This window comes from Callospermophilus lateralis, chromosome 19 (assembly GCF_048772815.1).
Source record: "Callospermophilus lateralis isolate mCalLat2 chromosome 19, mCalLat2.hap1, whole genome shotgun sequence".
Lineage (NCBI taxonomy): Eukaryota > Metazoa > Chordata > Mammalia > Rodentia > Sciuridae > Callospermophilus > Callospermophilus lateralis.
This window is the reverse complement of record NC_135323.1, coordinates 22,328,915-22,341,302: the sequence shown is the minus strand read 5'-3', so window position 1 is coordinate 22,341,302 and position 12,388 is coordinate 22,328,915. Positions and strand designations below refer to the sequence as shown.

At 39.9% G+C, this 12,388-nt stretch overlaps 1 protein-coding gene across 2 annotated transcripts in view; it reads left to right on the top strand.

Annotated features, from left to right (window-relative positions):
- Positions 1–5,626: 5,626 nt before the first annotated feature.
- The window catches only part of Septin14 (septin 14), a 34,404-nt gene continuing 27,642 nt past the window's right edge, over positions 5,627–12,388 (top strand). For both annotated transcript variants that reach the window (XM_076839917.2, XM_076839918.2), the window contains exons 1-3: positions 5,627–5,680; positions 9,777–9,894; positions 10,789–10,984. In XM_076839917.2, the coding sequence (XP_076696032.1) occupies positions 5,627–5,680; positions 9,777–9,894; positions 10,789–10,984 (368 nt within the window). The remainder of the gene's footprint in view (positions 5,681–9,776; positions 9,895–10,788; positions 10,985–12,388) is intronic.

Below are 12,388 nucleotides of genomic sequence, written 5' to 3'. Positions count from 1 at the left end.
AGCAGATTGACTGACATCTAGGAAGGCCACACCCAAAGGCATAGCAAGAGAAGGGACACACAAAGTGTTTCCATGGAACATTCTATCCCAAACAGGGCAAAGGGGGTAGTATCACAAAGGAACAGATGAGCGTAGCTCAATCCATGGGGCAACACGCCTATATCTGAAGACGTGCCCTCAAACTTCCGTGACCAGAGCAATGTCCAGGTCACTATGAGATGTAGTTACAGTCAAAGTCTCTCCGCTCTGGGAAGGAGAATGTGAATCATTCGGACTAGCTCCCCACATAGAACAATAAATGAATTCAACAAAGTTGCAAAACAGAATCAATATTCAAAAACCAGTATCATTTAAAACATTGACAGTGAACTCTGAAAAATCAATCAAGGAAACAATTGCATTTACACAACATGAAATGCTTAAAAACTTGTTCAATGAGGGAAATGATTCTGCAATGAAAACAATAAACCATTGAAGAAAGGTATTGTAGAGAGCAAATAAATGAAAAGTTCTCACATATTAATGCATTATAAGAATTAACATTGTTAAAATTAAGTCCACATTACCCATGGAGAGTTTCAACAGCAGAAGAAAGAATGCATAAACTTTAGGACAGATAATTTGAAATAACACAGTCAGAAAACAACATAAAGCCTTTTAAAAAGACCCAGCATGCACAAGCCCCCGGGATCAATCCTGCCCTGAAAAAAGAAAAGAAAAAAGAAAAAAAAAACAAAAAAAAACAAAGCAACCTTTAAAGCACCTGACCCAGTCAACATGATGTGTAACAATAACATGATAGCTCCCTGGGGGCTTTCCTGACAAAATCGAAAAAAATCATAGATTGAACCATATAAATTGAGGAACAATCTGTAATTGGGAAAAGAAATTTTTAAGTAGTCTTCCCACATAATGGTGAATATTCTTGATACTCCACCAAAACTTGACAAGATTAGTTGCAAAGTGAAATCTAAAATTATATCCCTGTACATTAAAATCCGCTTGCTTAACTCAAACTGACTTGTGATGTCATGCATGAGTCATTGGGAAAACATTTGTTTACTGAATTATCTATTTCAGCTGTTCTTAGCTGGGGCTAATTTGTACTCTAGAAAACGTCTGGAGGTGGATTTGCTTGTCCTCTTGATGGTTGCTCCTGACACCTTGTGGATAAAGTCCAGAGGTGCAGCTAAACCTCCTGCAAGCCTCAGCCACAAAACAGCAGCACAGATCAAAGTGTCAGTAGTTGGGAAATCCTAATCTATTTAATGTTGACACATTTTATTACACATTATAAAAATTTGTATTTGTAAATATAATCACCATTTTTGGAATATTTTTAACTGTTGGGAAATTGTTGAGGTGATTATGGTGGATACAGATTATCACAAAACTAATTTTAGATTTGACACTTAAATTTTATTATTCACAAAATACGTTCTTAATTATTTTTATTTAAAAAATTATGTCCAATATTACAGGGAGAAAATTTCCTAGAAATTCCAAAATATTTCTATTTCCTTTTTTTCCCCTGGAGAACTGCAAGTATGACTATTCCCACTGAAAGTAGCACTGGGGAGGAGGGATGGATGTGGAGCTTCAGCCAGCTACCCTACAGAACCTGCCAGTTTTATTCTTGTGTGTCACAGGAGTTTCTGATGAAAGGTCAGATCTTCAGAGAGATATTTTATTTGTAATGTTTTTATTAGTGCATTTTGTTAAACATAACAGTAGGGTTCGTTGTGGCATATTGTGTATGTACCTTCTTTTTAAAAAATATGTATTTTTTAGTTGTCAATGGACCTTTATTTTATTTATTTATTTATATGTGGTGCTGAGAATCGAACCCAGTGCCTCACACATGCTAGGCAAGCTCTCTACCACTGAGCTACAGTCCCAACCCTGTATGTTCCTTCTTTGTTCCATTTAAGTACCAACTATTTTCTCTTTCCTGCCCCTCTTTCCTATTATTCCAGCTCCATAATAACCCTCCTCTTCTCTACAGGTTCCCTTCTATTTTCTTGTTGTTTTAATGTTGCATTCTAACTCCACACACAGGATTCAAGATGGTGGGCTGGAGGAAGCTGACATTTCCAGTTGCTTGGGATTCAGGTGCAGTGGGTGCTGCCCTGGATGCAGACACCTTTAAGTACTGATGCACTGGGTTCTGACCAATTATTGCCTTCAGTGTCAGTAATTTGGCTGTTACCCCAGCTCAGATAACAAGGTGTAGGTGTCACCCCGCTGAGGCTGGGGTTGAGTTACACTCACCTATTCCTTTATAATCCTACCCCTTTGCACTTTTTGGGATAGAATATTCCATGCAACAGCCTTCCCCAATAAAACCCAGGTTTGAGGCACGCTCTCCCTCTTTTTCTTGTCTGCCTTGCCTGCCTTGCCTCCTTTATGGGAGCTAGGTCAGAGGAGCCGTCACAGAACCCCCCCCACCCCCCAAAAAAGATATTTCTGTCTGTTTGATTATTTCATGCCAGCCCAGTGTGCCAGCACAGTTCACTTGGAGTGACCCTGACTGATTTAGTCATGGGATGCAACAGGGTATATTTCTCAGCCAGGTGGGTGAAAGAGGAATTGTACTAAAACTCAGTACTGAACAGTTAGAGTGTCTTAGGGACTCAGAAATTTGGGCACATTGAACAAAGAAGAAAGACTACTTTGGAGCTGACCCAGGTGTGGCAGCGTCTGCGGCTGCAGCACTAGTTCACCACAGAGGGAGACACAATGGACAGATGTGGACAGAAACACCTGGAATCAGGAAGGCAGCCTGGACTTAGCTGATCCAGAGGCTGCACAGAGAAGAGGTGTTTGCAAATGCTGTCTGTTTCTCCACTGGCTGCAGAGAGCTGAGGCAGGAGCCATGCTGGAGGAGGCCATGCTGCAGCTGCTGTTGTGGAGCTGGGAGGCCATAGAAAACATGGTCACACTGTCTTGGCAAGTGCCTACTGTGTAGCTAAAAAAAACGGGAGCAAAAGATGTCCAGAGAAAGTTGTATTAGGGGGATTCAGTCAGAAAAGCCAAGGGGAGCCCAACTGGCTTTCCCTTTGAGTCTGGCAGCTCACGTGACCATCTGAGGTGGGTGGGAATACTCTCAGCGACTCAGCCTGGGAAGGCTGTGTTGGTGGGCAGCAGAGGGGTGAGGGATTGGCTCACCTGCTCCTGGAGGAGAACTCCTGGGAGGCTCCAGACTCTCAGCAAAGATCAGCAATGGCCATGTTGTGGGGTGTTTTGATCTAATCTCTCCAGAGCAGACACCACCTACAACACCCCTGGGCCTCAGAAGGCTGTTCCTCCAGCTCTGGTCTGTTAGGGCAGTGCCCTCTATTGTGTTGTCTGTGTCATGAACTAGCACAGGACACCCAGTGCTTTGGTCACAGTCCCCTCAGTCCAGCTGGGTGTGTGCGGCAGTCACCTGCCCAGGCAGCACAATGGACTGTGTGTTTCCAGACGGGGTTTTGTGGTGGCTTCTGACCACACATGCAGCCCAGGTCAGGCACTTTCTGCTCAACACGACTTTTGGCTATGGCACCCGGGCTTTTCGTAGGATAGGATGTTGGATATTTTTCCAAAGCAAGGCTACCGTACAACAGATTCAGGTGACTTGCTTCAGTGAGCTGCCACTGTGGAAATCATGTCATTCCCAGAAATGAAGTGAGATCATCAGCATCTGTGCTGGGAAGTTCCCAGGACCCTCTCCTTCACCCTCAACCCTGCCAAGGGGGAACTCCTCTTTCTGATGTGAGCTGGCGGGCAAAGGCGAGGATATTTTGTTTCTCTTTTCATGCTGTTGTTCTAGGTCTCCAAATCTTTCAAGGTTCCAATATCCTCCTTGCTGATTTCCATGTCCTCCCACAGCCACTAACCAAAATGTGTCTGTGCATTTGTTACTGTGGTTATTTTCTGTGCAGGGGGGAGGCGGACCCTAGGTCAGGAATTCCACCATCCTGGGTCCAGCTATTTTCCTTGATGTTACAAATCACAGTGAATCTTCAAGAAACTGCTTTAGGAATACCGAGGCCTGAATAACTGAAGTTTGTCTGTTGTTTGTGTGGTTAGAATGGCCCGTGAGAAGGGTGTCACTATTTCTTAAGGTCAGTCACATCACCTGTTTTCCTCAAGACACTTAGTACAAAGTATGTACTTCATGGGTGATCGGCTTCTTCTACTTTTCTTGTGTGAATGACAAGGGGTGGGGACAGCAGGTGACACTGCTTTCATGGGCACCCTGAAAGAACTGTAGGGATTCCTAGCTGCCCAGGGACCATAACTCAGAGAACTTCTTCCCTAGACTTAGGTGAGAATAAAATTTTATTAGAATATTCTAACTTAGAATATTTATTTGCTAATTGCATTGGTAATTACACTTTTAAGCACAAGATAATTTGCATATCTAATTTTCAAGCCACCTTTAGCAGACATACTGCCAGATCAGCAGTTAGACAGAGATAGAGACTTACCAATTTGTAGTTACTTCAAACTCTGCAAGAGGATAAACAAAAGAAACTAAGAAGCAACCTCTGACCTCTCTCTCAGTGGTTTAGTTTATTATCAATTCCAGTTAAGGACTGGAGATCATTGCACTGACCAGCAGTAAGTTTCTAGACACTAGATGAGAATAAACTGTACAGCAGAACATAATAGTCTAACTGGAGAACCCTACTTAACAGCAAGGAAAAAGGTAGGACCAATTTCTGAACTTTGGGCAGAGCAAAGGAAGAGGCGTGGGTTGGAGCCCTGTTCTTAAGTTTGCTTTTCTTCTTGTTTTACCCACATTAGCCTTAAAATGTATCTCATATTGAGTATCTTTGTGATGTACTCAAAAATAGGGTAGCACAGTGTTCTCAGGAAGCCTGGCACAGCCTGTCCTTTGTCCCTCCCCTCCTTGTTCCCAACTGTTGCAAACAGAGGCATATCAATCTGGCCACTTTTGAGGGCAGAAGAAAGAAGAGCAGTTGGGGAGTCAGTGGAGCCTGTGTCTGCTCACATCTGAAGCTCTGGGCAGGTAAGTCATGAAGTGTTTCTGAATGTGGAGTTTTCACCTGCCCCAGGACCAGGACTAAGGAGAATGTGTCAGCACTAGGGGAGGTGAGGCCACAGCCCCCAGCACAGCACTGGTAACATAGGAATTTCGCTTCAGCTCCCTGGGCCCTTGCTTCCACAAGCTTTGCAAGCTCCGCACTCCTGAGTCTCAGTCAGGGGCCAGTCTAACACACGGAGCCAGAAAGCTAAGCAGTGCTGAGTGTGCTTCCCATTGCTCCAGCACAGTGTTCAGCAAGGTTCTCCACTTTCCTTTCTCATGACCAGAGAGTCCTCTGAGAAAGAACGGTCTTGTCCTCTTGATTTCAAAAGGAGCTGAGCCTTCCTGGCATATTTCTGTTTGTGATTGAATGTTTTCTTCTAAGTCCTACATTGAATGCTGTGTTATTTATTATGTGCAAGCCTGTCTAACAAGACAGCTGCAACATGAACCAAGTCATCAGTGTACACGGAAAGCTGACACTTGTGGTAGTGTCTGTCTTGGACTCCCTGTGCTCGGTCACGCTAGGAACTTATCCTTGTTGAGTAAATCTGAAAATGTCTTGTCTTTTCATTTCAGTTCTTTCAACCTGGCATGGCAGAAAAAACAAAGTGCATACCCTCACATATACCAAATGATGAAGATATAGTTAAGTATATCTTTCCAATGCAATTCTGCCCTTGTACTTCAATAAAATTGTACAGTTTCTAAGTATTGACCGAGTAATCTGATTTGCTTCTAGATGAGAAAGGCTTGTTACGTTTGGTGATGAATTGGCTTTTTTTTTTTATGAAAAGAAAAGTTTTATTTTGGCTCAGAGTTTGGGAGGTTTCAATTTAACCGCTTGACCCCATTACTCTTGGGTCTGTGATGAGGCAGTTCATCATGGCGGAAGCACTGCGTGGAAGAGGCTATTCACTTCTGAATTTTTAAAAAAATATTTATTTTATTTAAATATTTATTTTAAATATTTATTACTTTTTTTAAATATTAATTTTTAAAAAATATTTATTTTTTAGTTTTAGATGGACACAATATCTTTATTTTACATTTATGTGGTGTTGAGGATTGAACCCAGTGCCTCATGCATGCTAGGCAAGTGCTCTACCACTGAGTCACAATCTGAATTGTCTTTTATATTGACTAGACATAAATATCAGTGATGGCTTTAATGTTTATTACATATTTCTTTTTTTTCCATTTTTTACTGGTTCTTTTTAGTTATACACAACAGTAGAACCCATTTTGATATAATTGTAAAAGCATGGACTATGTCTTATTCTGATTCAGTTCCCAGTACTTCTCTTTCTCCTTCTCTCCCCTGCTCCCTTCTCTCTACTGATCTTTCTGCCATTTATCCATAGTTATCTTTTTAAAATTAATTTCTTGTAGAGGTACACAATGGTGAGATTCACTGTGGTACATTCATATATGTTGATCTTGTTAGTGAAAAAAACCATTCCTAATTAAAATCAAAGAAAAATTAAAATTCTAGAACTTACCAACAGGTGTGCTAGTCAGCTTTGCATCACTGTGACAAAACACCCGAGGTGAGCAGCTTACAAGAGGAAAGGGATACTTTGGCTCACAGTTTCAGAAGTTCAGTCCTTGGTGGCTCCACTATTTATGGCTTGTGGTGAGGACTCTGCTCATCATGATATTTCATCAGATTGAACCTTTCTTTGTTGACCCTCTTTCCCTTGCCATTTTTTTTTAATTTTTTATTTTTAGTTGTCAATGGACTTCATTTTATTTTTTTTTATATGCACTGCTGAGAACAGAACCCAGTGCCTCACACATGATAGGCAAGCACTCTACCACTGAGCCACAACCCTAGCCCCTCCCTTGCCATTTTCGACCTTTAGGAATCACTATTCCATGTTCAGGTTGACTTTTTTCTTTCTGTAGCTATCACATGTAAGAGAATATGTGCTACTTATCTTTCTGTGTCTGGCTTATTTAGTTTAACATGAGGGCTACCTGTTCCATCCATTTTGCCACATATGATAGGATTTCATGCTCTAGGACCACACAATCTTCCATTGTGTATGTATGCTGTATTTCTGTATCCACACATATTTGTGGATGAGCACTTGACTGATTCCAGATTTTAGCTCTTGTGAACAGTGATGCCACAACATCTCTTTGGTATGCTGACTTCAATTCCTTTATATGGTAGTTCTATTTTTAGCTTTTTGAGGGGGAGCATTTATGCTGTTCTCCATGGTGTTTAGACCAATTTACATTTCCACCAACAGTGTATGAAATTTCCTTTTTTCTCAGCATCCTCACCAGCATTTGTTATATTTTTGATAATAGCCATTTTTGCTGAGGCAAGATGATATCTCATTTAGGGTTGATTTGCATTGTCCTAATGGCTAATGCTATTGAGTAAGTGTTCATATATTTACTGGCCATTTGTATTTCTTCTTTTGAGAAGTGTCTGCTCAGAACATATGCCCATTTTTATTTTTATTTTTTTTCTAATCACTTTCACCATTTCTTTTTTCCTTACATTTTTATTGGTGCATTATTGTTGTACATACTGATGGGATTTGTTATTGCATATTTGTAGAACAAATTATATTGTTATACTGTATATTGTGCTTATAATATACAGTATATCAATATAATTTGTCCAATATAATTTGCCCATTTTTAGATTATATTGTTTGCTTTTTTTTGTTATTTTTTTACTCTTTGTATACTTTAGATATTAACTCTCTGTTAGGTAAATGGTTGGCAAATATTTTCTCCCATTTTGTAGATTGTCTCTTCCCTCCTCGTTTTCTTTGCTATGAAGAAGCTTTTTGTTTAACACAACTCTGTCAATTTTTGCTTTTATTTCCTGTGCTTTGGGAGTCCTGTTCAGAAAAGCAGTGCCTGTACCAATGTTTTGAAAATTTTCGTTCTGTCTTCCTACAGGTCTTTCAGCATTTTGCATCTCATTGTATGTCTGATTCATTGTGAGTTCTACACAGGGTGAGAAGTGTGGGGGTCACGTTTCAATCATCCTTATGTGGATATCCAGCTTTCTCAGCACCATTTGTTGAATAGTCTGTTTTCTTCAATGCATGCCTTTGGCACTTTTGTGAAGAGTCAGCATAGATGCGTTGGTTTATTTCTGTGTTCTTTGCTCTGTTCCATTGGTCTGTGGTCTGTCTTTATGCCATTATCCTGTTCTTTTGGTTATTGGGCCTCTGTTGTATTTATTGGGATGCTTTAAGCTTTGTTCTTTTTGTGGAAGATTACTTTAGTTATTCAGGGTCTTTTGTGCTTCCAAGTGGTTGTGGAACTGAAGATGTGGTGCAGCTTGGTGCACCTGCCCTCAGTCGTGGAGGTGGCGTGAGTCTTCACACGACTGGTTGTGGTTGTCCAAACCTGATGCCCCCTCGGTGGCGGCCACTTTCCATCACAGAGGTGGTATCTAGTCCATGCAGCAAAGGATGAGAACAGTGTGACACTGGCATAAAAACAGGCCCAGCACCTGATGAAACAGATAAGGTAACCTAAAAATTAACCTGTGCACCCAGGACAACTGACTCTTAGAGATGCTAGACACTGGGAAAGACACATGTTGCTGGGAAAGGTGCATTTTAAGCTTGGTCCCTATCTGTCACCCTGTAGAAAAATGACTTAAAAAGGATCAAAAGCCTTAAATTAAGAACTGAAACTCTGAAACTACTGGAGAAAAACATGGGGGGAAAATTTCAAGATGTTCATTCAGGTGGGGAATGTGGCTCAGTGGTTAAGTGCCCCTGGGTTCCATTCCCAGTACAAAAAAAAAAAAAAGTTCCAGATAATCATCCAAAAGATAGTTAATGTCAATAATACAAAAATAGCTCAAAAACTTCACAAAACCCAAGTAATTTAAAAGTAATTTAATTTTAAAAAGGCAAATGATCTTAATAGACACTTTATCAAAGGAGAAATACAAATGGCCAATAAATATCTGAAAACTGCTCAATATCATTGGGTGTCAGGGAAATGCAAAGCAATACCTCCAGGAGACACCATCTGACCCGGTTAGAATGGCCACTTTCAAAAGCCCACAGAACAGCCATGGCTAGACACAAGGTGGAGAAAAGGTAGCTTCCTGCACTGCGGGTGGAAATGATGCTCCCAAAGCTGGAGATAGAACTGCCACAGGACCCAGCTGTCCCTTCCTAACCGTCAAGGACAGTGAGCACTCCCTGTCCTGGGCAGCACCCTCTGCATGGCTAAGGCATGGAGCGGCCTAGCTGGCCATTTGAGGCAAAAGTCATTTGATTTGTTTTATTTAAGTTTCAAATTGATTTTGGTTACTTTACATATGTAAACATGTGTTAAGTGTTTATATATATATTAAATAATACATATATATGTTAAATCCTAATATATCAACACACTGAAAGAAAAAGAATTTTAAAGTTTTCCTTGTTAGTAGAAAAAATTTTTATTTTAGAATATTGGGTTGGGGTTTTGTGAGGCATTTGCTTCTTTCCCTATTTCTTTTTAAATTTAGAAACGTGTCTTTTTTGTGATTGGAGCTAGATTTAGTTAATTTGTGACAATTGTGGCAATATCTGTGTTTCTGCACAGACTTCCTTTTGCACAAGCTTACTGAATACACTTGCATCTTGAGAGTCTGAGGCATGCTAATCAAGTGATAATTCTATTTTCCTTCATGTTATCATTATTGTTCTTTCAAATGGTTTTGTTTCCTCTTCTAATTGAAACCTTTAAAATTTTTCTTTTCTTAAAGCAAAAAGAAAATATTCGTTGCTTGACCACCATTGGGCATTTTGGTTTCGAGTGTCTGCCCTACCAGCTGGTGAACAGATCCATCCATCAAGGGTTCTCTTTCAATATTCTCTGTGTGGGTAAGTGCCAGACACCATAGCGGACCTGTTTCCTCTTTTCTCATCTTCATTTCGACTTAGACTTCATCATACTGATTCTGTTAGGAATATTTTGTTATTTTGTATCAGTTTCCCTCTCCTTAGCCTATGTCAAATTTTAAAGGTTTCAGAATTTTTAAAAGTGTAATAAGTTAGTGTGTATTTTCTTTCTCTGCTGTGTCCATGAAGAAAGGAGTCATGACTAGCACATCCACTTCCAGAGACATTTGTCTTTCAAGTATTTGGGACCATTTATTAAGATTAATATAATTTTCAATTAACAAATTATATACATTTATAGAGTATAATGTGGTGTTTTGATATGTGAATATCAGAATGATTAAATTAAGCGAAGTAACAAAGTCATCATCTCACTTACTTATCAGTTTCCATGGTGAGACATTGAAGTTTTTCTTTGAGTTATTTTGAGACACAATACATTCCTGTTAACTATGGCCTTCCTGCTGGAAGGTTACTCCCACAGATGCTTCTCTTCTCTGAAGTGTGTGCTTCAGTGGTCAGTGGTGCTTCAGCCTCTCCCAGCCTTCTTCCAGGGCTCTCTCCCTGGGACCCCAACACCCCCTCTCCTCCCCCAGCCCCCTCTCCCAGCTCCTCTCCCAGTCCCCCTTCCCAGTCCTCTTTCCCAGTCCCCTCTCAACCCCTCTCCCAGCCCTTCTCCCAGCCCCTCTCCCAGTCCCCCCCTCCCAGCCCTCTCCCAGCCCCTCTCCCGGCCCTTTCCCAGCCCCTGGCCATCATCCACCCTTTGCTCTGAGTTTGACTTTTATAGGATTGAGGGCCCTTCCAGCCACTGTGGTGTTCAGTGTCCCTGCTAAGCCGTCTTATGCCACTGCGATGACCTCTCTATGTCGGTTACAGGAGAAACTGGAATTGGAAAATCAACACTGATTAATACGTTGTTTAATACTAATTTGAAAGATAAAAAATCCTCACATTTTTATTCGAATGTTGGACTCAAAATTCAGACATATGAACTTCAGGAAAGCAAGGTTCAACTGAAACTGACAGTTGTGAAGACGGTGGGGTACGGAGATCAGATAAACAAGGAGGCCAGGTGGGTGTCTTCTTGTGTTAATTATAATGGCTTTGGTACTCCCACAGAGTTACCTTAGATTAGGTAGAGGGAAGGGAGGGGAGGGGTGTGGACAGGAAGGATAGTAGAATGAAACAAACATTATTACTTTATGTATATATCTGACAGCATGACCAAAGTGATTCTACAACAGGTACACTCAGAGAAGTGGGAAATTATATCCCATCTATTATGATATATCACAGTGCATAAATGCAGTCTACTGTCATGTATAACTAATTAAAACAAATTAAAAAATTCAAAAAATTATAATGGCTTTTGTACTGAAGGAACCTGCTTTCTTTGTTCTTGACTAAATTGTAACATTCTTCTAAGGTAACTGACACCTTTCTTAATTCTTTTCTAATTAATGTTTTTTATGGAACTGATACTTTTATATATCCATTTGTCTAATTTTTATAAAATTTTTGAATGAATTATAGCAAACATTTGTTTATGTAGTTTCTATAAGTTTTACCTCCTTTCATATTGTCTCCTCTGATATTATAAAGACTTTTTATAGTCCTTGTACCAAATTTTTCTTTCTTTTTTCTTTTCTTTTTATTGATTTTTTAGTAATACATGACAGTAGAACCCATTTTGATATAATTATACAAGCATGGAATATATTTACTCTAATTAGGACCCCATTCTTGAGGATGTACATGATGGTGGGATTCACTGTGGTATATTCATTTCTGTACATTGGAAAGTTATGTCAGATTCATTCCACTGAGTTTCCTTTTCCTATCCTCCCTCCCCTTTCTTCATTCCCTTCTGTCTAATCTACTGGACTTCTATTTCCCCTATCTCCAACCTTACTGTAGGTTAGCATCCACATATCAGAGAAAACATTGGACTTTTGGCTTTTTGGAACTGGCTTATTTCACTTAGCACGATAGTCTCCATCCGTTTACTGCAAAAGTCATAAAATTATTCTTTTTTAAGGTTGAATAATATTTCATTTTCTTTATCCGAGTAATATTTCATTGTGTACATATACCACATTTTCTTTATCCATTCATCTGTTGAAGGCCACCTAGATTGACTCCATAGCTTGGCTATTGTGAATTGACCTGCTATAAACATTGATATGGCTGTGTCACTGTAGTATGATGATTTTGAGCCCTTTGGGTATATTCTGAGGAGTAGGATAACTTGTTCAAATGGTGGTTCCATGCCTAGTTTTTTGAGGAATCTTTATACTGCTTTCCAGAGTGGTTGCATTAATTTACAGTTCCACCAGCAATGTATGAGTGTTCTACTAGATTTTAATATCCATTATAGGAGGAAATAAATTATGGCATAGCATAGAATTTTAATTCCTACTCCTTTCTGAAATGTCTGATCATTAATGATTATATGTGACGCTCCTACTTGTATAAA